A 9,923-nucleotide genomic window follows, 5' to 3' on the forward strand; every position below is an offset into this window, starting at 1 on the left:
TTTTATTTTCCGGCCAAAAAAAGTCACATCTAGGTTCTCTTTTTTCTCCCTCCTCTTTTCCCTTGTTTTCCCCTTTTTTCCCCTATTAAACCCTAATTTCTGAAAACAATTAACACAAAAACTTCAATTGTAATCCCGTAAATTAAAATTGAAGGCTATTCAAAGTAATTCAAGGCTAATCCTCCCCACAATGAGAGAAAATAGGGAAAAAAGGGAACTTAATAAGTCACATGCTTTACACGTGGCTTTTTTTGGCCGGAAAATAGAAAAGTCAACGCCGGAAAATGGTCAAAGGACCCTCCTTACAACCCAAACATGATATAAGGACCTTTGTGCCACCTTTTTTTATAAAAGGGCCTTTCTCACAAGGTCGACCACTTAAAAGGACCTTCATCGCAAATTTTCCTAACATATAATGTATTTTTATGAGTGTATCAAACTATTAGTAGATGTGCCAGATGGTATACAAACTTGCATTGATTTATTAGTAGATTATGTGTTATACGGTATTACGGTGTTTGGAAATTAATTAGTAGATCTTAATTAGCGTTTTTTTTTTAATAATGTATGAAAACACAATAATGTATAAAAAGACATAATAGAAGGACGTACATTATATGATTACTCTATATCTCCCTCAAAAAATATATAACTCTATATCTCCTTAAATCATTTTAGATAGAATCAAATCAATGATCAAGATTGCAACATAAAAAAAAACTCATACATATTACTCTATATATCCTTAAATCATTTTAGGTAGAATCAAATCAAGGATCAAGATTGCAACATAAAAAAATTCATACTTGTTTAAGAAAAGAAAACAATACCTTGGATTAGCACGGTACTTAGCAGGTAACCAAACAGTATATTCTAATTAAATTATTAAGTACGTCCTACTATTAGAAGATAGTTTAATTAGCAAATCGTATTGTTCGATTCTCTCTCATCATTACACCATATAACTAATTTAACCGACAATAAATTAATAATGTAGTATCTACCCAGATTTAATTTGAGGCCTATATAGAGTATCTTAGCTGATATCAAAAGATACATACAAATTTTTTAGAAGATCCAAAAAAAAAAAAAAATGTCTTATTATCATATTTGCATGTATATGTAGATAATTGAATAATCCATATGTTGACCTTATAATAAGCTATAGGGGTAAGGAGCTAGGTGAAGTGGTTATTAGCTAATTAGTGCTTAAATTAGTGGTCCTATGTCGCTTAATCAGGTTGTTAATGAAGTATTAGTAATGTAATTTAGTTTCTCAATTCTAGGTAATATGACATCAATTGTCGTGAATGGACCGACGGTACGTGAGGAGCAAGCATCATAGTAATTAAAGTACGTCTTGCTCTTAAAATAAGTATAGTTGCATGAATCACAAATCTTATTGTTTATTCCAAGTTGTTGAGGACATTACAACTTTATTGTAGTAATTTTTAAGAGATTTGGAGAATTGACGAAATTTTTATAATAGGTGTCCGCGTACCGTGTAGGTGTATTGTATGTACAGTAGTTTTTAGTTCTGTAAACAAGTCACTCAAATTGTATACATGCAGATAGAGTAAACTTTAACTTATACTCCGTACAATAACTATATATAATCAGATCAGTAACTTTTATAACACCGTTTTAAATCGGAGTAACTACTACTCCCTCTGTTTCTTTTTATATGCATCAGTTTGACCGATACATTTGTCGATACGCTACTTTGACCATAAATATCTTTAATTGTGTATTAGTAAAAATTGTAACAAAATTATATTATGAAATTAGACGTTATGACGAATCTAATGATATATAATATAATAACATTTATTCATTTTATAGAGGTGAAAAAATTAAGTCAACCATAGTATGTGAATAATGCAATTGTCAAAGTGATGCATATAAAAATTAAAACGGAGGGAGTAGTATTTTAAAACCAAACCATATACTGAGTAAATTTCAACTAAATTATACTACAGACAGGCTGGTGGTCAAGGTGAAGAGGTGAAAGTCAACTTTAATGCATTAGTAATGCACAACTCGTATGATGTTGTGGAGTTGTGGACAGCTACATGTTCGTGAATATCGTAAATCATCACACGATGCTGTCTATAAGTACAGTTGTATCCAGCATGAATTTATCAAGTGGAATACCGTAATACACTAATACCTATAATAGTAATATCATCATTAGCATTTGTACGTCTAAATAAATGTCAGTTTGATATATTCTAAATTTCTAATTGTACAATTTTTGCCCTATTAGGTATTTTTACAGATTTCCTAACCCTACTAGATCGGATTCACCTTTATTTAATGTCTTAGCTAGTTGACTTTTTAGTGTTCTTATATGAAAAAGAAGAAGAAAAAAAAAAAAAAAGGTTGGAATAAAAATTCTTTAATACAATGATTAGATATGTAAATGAAATTCATGAATTTCAATACTCCCTTGGTGCTCGATCTGTCCTAACACTTCTCATCAAGATTGTTTTTAATATTTATTTTTTTAATTAAAGTGTAAAGGTATTGAGAAAAGTGTGTACGGTGAGATTTAACTTAATTTCGAAGAAAATATACAATAGAAATAAAATAAACTTTCTTAATTATAACCTCTTTTAGTAATGTCGTTGACTACAACCATATTCTTATAATGAAAAGGAAGTGGAAATAAAGATTGGAATAATCCTTTAATTGGATATGTAAATGACATTTTTTTTTTTTTTGAAACAATATGTAAATGACATTCATTAAATACAAATATACAATACTTCCATTCCTTTATGTTGGATCTTCCTTGACACTTCTCATCAAACTTTTATATTTTTAATGAATGTGAAAAGGTAAAGAGGAAAAAAAAAAATAGTATCTAGGGTGAAATTGACTTAAATATAGACGAACAATAAATCAATAAGGGATAGGAAAAAATTGTGATCATAATAATATAGTCATATTTAGTAGGCATCCTAATAAATATGAGTATATCATAATAGTGAAAATTTAAATTATGGGATTGAGCTATGGAGTAATTAATAGCTAAGCATCTTTTCAAATGCTACTTGTCATGTCCAAAAGTAAAAACATACTTTTTTTTTTTTTATATAAGTCAAACATACTTAGCTTGCATTGTTGCATAATGGAATTTATGGGATTGATTTATTATGTACGGAGGGTTTCTTTTTTTTTGTTTTTTTAATTTGAAGACAAAAAATCCTTGTGATTTTACTAGTAGTAGTACTACTCTTTGGAAAAAAAGATTATTTGTTGAGAAAATTGAATTTTCAACAATTGGGGTTGGTGCCTTAATGTCTTTCGTCGCGTCTTTGGTGAATTGAAAGTTGACCAATGTTCTTTACATACTTCAAATATATAACTACAAAGTACTTTAATTAATCAAATATTATTGTAATTGGAGTACTTCATGAATGTCATTGTTGTTATAACATAATAGTATGTATTATGTAGTATTAAAGTAATTGTCAAATTTGTAAGAACACAAGAATTATGCAATTTTTATACAAAAATATCTGGTACAACACACCAATTTTTAATAATAAAGAGATAGTGACAACTTTACACTAAACTAATGTAGTAACGTGTAAACATTGTACCCACGTTAAAAAAAAATTAGGAAAAAAAATATATAACTTCAATTTCAATTTTGAAGTTAAGGAAGTAAAACTATGAAAAGAAGGAAAAATAAAAAAGGTGGTATATTGGTCACAAGCCAACACAATTTTTGGAGGTAGTAAATCCACCATCAACAACAAGATTATGACCACTTACATACCTAGACTCATCACTTGCAAGATATAGTGCAGCCTCGGCTATGTCCTTGGCCTTCAAAGTAGCGCCTTTTAGGGTTGCTAATCCTCTCACAAACTCCTCCGTTTTCTCCACTTCTTTCTCACATGGCAACCCCAACCCCAACTCCATCTCATCGTCTTCGTCTTCGTCATCACTTCTCCAAGCATTAATAAGCATAGAAGTGGCAACTCCAAAGGGAGATATACAATTAACACGAATCCCGAATCGGCCTAACTCACACGCCGTGTTCTTCGTTAGCCCTACGATGGCGTGTTTTGACGCCGTGTAGGCGTGTGGGCCCATACCACCCATGAACCCCGCCACACTCGAGGTTGAGATAATGCAACCACCACCACGTGGCATCATAACACGGGCTGCGTGCTTGATCCCTAAGGCCATACCCTTTACGTTGACCGACATGATACGGTCAAACTCATTAGGGTCAAAATTAAGTATGCTTTTGTTAGACTTTGTTTGTGACCCTAACACACCAGCGTTATTAAAGAGTATGTCTAGTCTGCCAAAGTGTGACACGGCCGTGTCTACCATGTTGCGGACGTCGTCTTCATTGCTGACGTCGCAGTGGACGAAGGTGGTGGAAGGAGATAGAGAATCAGCCAATGCTTTGCCTAGTGCATCTTCTACGTCCGCGATAACAACCTTAGCGCCGTGCTTGACAAATAGTTTAACCGTTGCTTCTCCTATTCCTCTTGCTCCACCCGTTACTATTGCAACTTTTCCCTCCAACCTACACACAAATAAAATACAAGTATAATTAAGTAGGTGTAAAAAAAAAAAAAAACAACATGCATTCATACTTCATAGTCCATTAGTCCACTGTCACTGGCTATTATAATAGTCCCTCCGAGTCTCCGACCACGTCCGTAATAAATATATAATACTCCGTAATATTCTTCTACGTTTTAATATTATTTGTACATTTTTTTTATAGTTCTTAACACGCTTATTTGACTGTCAAAAACTTTAGTTATACGAAGTACGTACATTTTATTATAAAATTGATTTGTATTGTGAAGATGTATATAACATAATTGCACTTGATAATAATGTTTTGAAATGTGGTCAAAATTTACAAATTAATCTTTGGCTAAGAAAATATATAATGATTTTATTGGAATATTTTTTTTTGGTCTTGACGGGAAATTATTAGACTTATTTCAGTATTTTCATATTTTTCAATATGTGTTTTTAACATGAATACAACCAAAAAAATGATGATGGATATGTCTAGATAATCTTATTAAATAATAGTACAAGTAACTGAAAAAAATGATGGGTATCTATAAAAAATCTTATTAATTAATAGGAAGACAGGAAGTACATAATAACTGAAAAAATGATTGATGAAGATTAGTTTTGAAGACTGATGAAATTGAAAAATACTTGGAGAAAATTTTATACATAGAATATGCTTTAGTATTTGTCAAAAAAAGTGTTGAAAATTTTATAACAAAACAAAAGTGGTAGAATTATGGCCGGCTTTAGATTTGAAACATAGTAGAAAAAGAAAATTGGAGTATTATTGTTGGTCAAACAATGTACTCCTTATGAAATAGGACAAATCTAGCTAACATGTTCAAGAACACAAACACATTATACATTTATACGCCCTCCTTAGCCCTTTCTCTCAGTAAAAATGTACAAAAAAAACAAATCGAGACAGAGAGAGTAATAATAATAATTAATAAAAAGCGGTAAAGAAATATATACCTTCGGAACGTAATAGAAGGGGCGTTATTATTATTATCTTTGCCCATAAGATGAAAACCTTGATGAGAATTGGTTTCAGAAATGACAGCAGCAGCAGGCATAATTTGAGTAGAGAAAGAATAAAATGAAAATGAGAATAGAACGAAGAAGAAAAGAAAGAATAATAAGTTTGGTTGGAGAAGTGGAATAGTGGGGACTAATAAGGTAGCAAAGTGAGAGATGAGCAGTGAAGTGAGGGAATTGAGAATGGTGGTGTGTTTTTATAATACTCACTAACCAGGTTGGTCAATATGTACAACCTGGCTTCGAAGGAACCTTCCCTTGTATTTTTATGTGTATGTTCACCTTCTCTTGATGTATTATTATTCCCACTTTTGAGGATCTTTTTTTTAAATTTGTGCATTTCAATGGGAGTTGTACAACTACTCTTTCTATAGTGTTTTCAGTTTATTGCTTTGACCCGTGTAGAACGAATTTTAGGAGATTGAATTAAACGACTAGTCTTTAGTGCTGGGCACGTGCCGTGCCGGGCCTGCCGTGGGCCGTGCCTAGGCGGGCCTGGTACAGTGTCGTGCCGGGCCTGGCACGGCCCACGGTGGAGGCGGGCCGTGCCGTGCCGGGCCTGCCTTCAAGCATCCCTGTCCACGGCACGGCACGGCCCACCGTGCCGGTCGTGCCGTGCCGGGCCGCCCGTCGTGCCGGCCACCGTGCCGGCCCACGGTGGAGGCGGGCCGTGCCGGCCCACGGGCCACGGCTTACCCTTTTTTCTTTTTTTTTTTTAAAAAAAAAAATTAAAAAAAACTTTAAAAAAACTTGAATTTTTTTTATGAAAGAAAAAATTGAATTGAATAATTATACAATTTAATATTTGAATATAATAATTATTAAATTTTTTATGGAGTTAAGTTATATTAAATATTGTTTAAATTATATTAATATTTATTGTTCATTCATAATTTACTATATATCATATTATTCATATAACTATATAAGTATTAGACAAAAATTAAATAACAATATAACATATTCCATAAAATTAAAAGTTGAAAAAATTCATTCATAAAAATTTATTAAGTAAAAGATAATATGAAGTACAAGTGTACAACTAACAATAATTGATGAATAACTTATTTTGTTATTTTATTATACGGCTAATGTTAATAGAGTACATAGCCAACATAGGATATACTAACATTTTCACTAATTAATAGAGTACATAGGAAATACTAGAATTTTCGCTAATTAATATTAATTCTCGAGTTGTTGGTAATCTTCAATCAAGGTCTTCATTATCTTCTTCGTCTTCATCTTCGGCTTCATGTTCACTAGCTAATGCGGAGGAGCTAGTTGAACCAGAACGATCGGAACCATCGATGTTGTCGTTGGCCGTAAAAGTACGATCTTGGATGCGTTCTTGGGCATCCATCCAATCCTTCAAGCAAACACACATTTCTAGTGTTTCGGGCTTCAAACTTGTTCTTCTATCGTCTAGAACCCTTCCCGAAGCACTAAAAGCTCGTTCCGAGGCAACGGAGGAGGCTTGGATGCTGAAAATATCACGTGCCATTGCCGCCAAAATTGGATGCTTTGTGCTTTGGGATTTCCACCAATCTAGGATGTCCATCCCCAACCTCGAATCTTCGTCCAAGCCTTTCATGAAGTCGTAGTTTAAGTACATTTGCAACTCCGAAACATCGCTTTGTGTTCGCCTTGATGATGATCCACTACCTGAAAACTTAGATAACATGTTAGCAGCTTGGGCCGCCAAACTTTTGCCCGTTTTACTTACGCTTTTGGATGTTTGAGAAGGGGCAAAATGAGTGACGGTTCCATATTTAGATTCATAAACTCTATATAACTCAAAAAATTTATCTTTCACATGATTTTTATATTGTTCGACACCATCACCGAGTTGCATGCATTCATAGTAAATATCAATTAGCATAAATGTGCCATCATACTTTGATCTAGGATCTAAAATAGAAGCAAACATATAAACCATAGGAAGCTTAGTGTAATATTTACGCCATTTAGCCTCCATTTGTGGAACATAATCATTGTAATCTTGTTGTGATCGATGTTCATAAAGAAGTTGAGCAAATAAACATGCATTTTGAAGGAAAGAATGAATGCAAGGAACATAAACAGAAGAAAAACAGTGAGTCATACTATATAATAATTGTAAAAATTGCATATATTTTTCACAATTATCCCAATCGGAGTCTGCTATCATGAATTGTGGATACTTATTATTGTAAAACAATGAAAATGGAACTCTATACGAAAGTGCCTGACTCAACATGTCATAGGTGGAGTTCCACCTAGTTGGACAATCCGTTTTAATTCTAATAGGCTTTATCTTATTTTGCTTAAGATATCGCCTCCATTCCTGATACCTACTGCTAGAAGACATAATAGACAAAACAGCATTTCGAATTTTGGAATAGTATGGACCAATTGCTTCTTGTCCATCCTTAACACACAAGTTTAAAACATGACAAATGCATCTAATATGTAATGCATCTCCATCCATTATGACATTATGCAAGTTTGGTTTAATTAGATTAGCACTAGCTGTCATGGATGTTGCATTATCAAACGTCATGGACATGATTTTGTCCCTAAGACAATATTCATCAAGAGCACTCATAATACAATTAGAAATATTAAAGGCCGTATGGGGGTATTCAAGCAATTTGAAATAAATAATACGTTTTTGCAATAACCATTCACTATCAACCCAATGACAAGTAACACACAAATAATGTAAACCATAACCACCATCCCATGCATCAGAAGTTATAGAAACTCTTGAAGTAAGAGTTTTAAGTTCTTCAATTAATTTCATTTTGTATTCTAAGTAAGTTTTCATGGCAGCTGTTTTAACGGTTTTTCGGGAGATTTTTTTGTGTTGGGGTTGTAGTGCTCGTTTAATGTAATTGTTAAACGGATCACTTTCAGCAAAAAGAAAAGGTTGTTCGGCTTGGACTATCATTCTCCCAAGTTCATCCCTATCTCTCTCATAATTGTAAGTGAAGCCATAAGGATGGAATTGAGAAATTTTTGGTTGAGTTGGGTCAGTACTTGGGGCACCACATTTTTCACTGTGTCGGTTTAGGTGCCCCGTACCGCCTTTGGCTGGAGCCGAATAAATATTACCACAAGTTTTACACTTGGCTTTTTCACCATCTCTACTTAACAAGAAATATTGCCAACATTTACTCTTTCGGTTTTTCAAAAGGGTCATTTCTTCTTCGGTGTACCATTCAATGAATGGGTTATCAGATGGGGGAATAGTATTTTGGACGGATGGGTCACTAGAGCCGGCAGGTTGTGTGTTGCTTGCTTGAGTTGTTTGATAGTTAAATTCAAAAGGCATATCATGTGCGGAGGCATAATAAGGTGGAGATTGGGTGCTTTGCCATGGTTGGAATGTCCCTTGTTGATCTAATCCGGTGGGAAAACCGGTAGAAAACCCGGGGTGGGTGGTGGCCATTGTAGGGATTTGCATAGTAGGGATTTGCATTGTAGGGGGGGCATAGAAGAGCCTTCCAATGGTCGTTTAGATTTGGCTTTTTTAGAGGAGGATTGGTTCGGGTTTGATGCCATGATTAATTAAGATTATTAACTAATAAATAATAATTAACAACAATATTAACAATTATAACAAATTAACAATTATAAGTTTATAACACTAACAAAGTAACAAATTATAACAATTAACAAGTATAAGTAAGTTTTTTTTCTTAATTATTACTTAATTAGTAAGTTAATAAATTTTCAAAAATAATTATAATAATAGTAGATTATCTAAATCAATGAGATCCCAGGTAGGTTATGGTTAGGATCGACGTTGTCCAGAGCCCAAATCCCGCCTTAGACAGATTTCAACAATCCAAATAACCCACAATTAAAATAGAAATTAGTTTTTATGTAATTAAGTAGTTCCAAGTATACAATAATAATAATAATAATAATAATAATAATAATAATAATAATAATAATAATAATAACAACAATAATAATAACAATAACAATAACAAATTAAAATAAAGTTGAGTTAGATCTTACAACGACGCTTCAACGCTTTCCCAAATTTATAATTTCTCGAATTTATAATTTCCCGAAATTATAATTTCCCGAATGTAAATATAACAAAGTATTTTTTTTTTTTTTTGGTAGTAGACTAATAATATTAAAAATGTAAAATTTATAAGAGAATAAGAGATTAAGAAATATTAAGAGATTATAATTTATAAATTATAATATATGAGAATAATGAGATTATGAGAATAAGAGAGTAAGAGAATGAGATGAGAAGTTGAGTTGTGGAAAGAATTGGAAGTTTAGGGTGGTATTTATAGGTGAAAATATAGCCGTTTATAGCC

The 9,923-nt window shown here is 32.8% G+C and overlaps 1 protein-coding gene across 1 annotated transcript; it reads right to left on the bottom strand.

Moving 5' to 3' along the window:
• Positions 1-3,535: 3,535 nt before the first annotated feature.
• Positions 3,536-5,715, bottom strand: LOC145618562 (short-chain dehydrogenase reductase 2a-like). The gene is made up of 2 exons (XM_081673335.1): positions 5,536-5,715; positions 3,536-4,552 (listed from the first exon to the last, which is right to left on the bottom strand). Exons 1-2 carry the CDS (start codon positions 5,634-5,636, stop codon positions 3,718-3,720), a joined length of 936 nt encoding a protein of 311 aa, XP_081529461.1. The 5' UTR covers positions 5,637-5,715; the 3' UTR covers positions 3,536-3,717.
• Between the last annotated feature and the right edge of the window lie 4,208 nt (positions 5,716-9,923).

This window comes from Chenopodium album, chromosome 26 (assembly GCF_948465745.1).
Source record: "Chenopodium album chromosome 26, dcCheAlbu1.1, whole genome shotgun sequence".
Classification (NCBI taxonomy): domain Eukaryota; kingdom Viridiplantae; phylum Streptophyta; class Magnoliopsida; order Caryophyllales; family Amaranthaceae; genus Chenopodium; species Chenopodium album.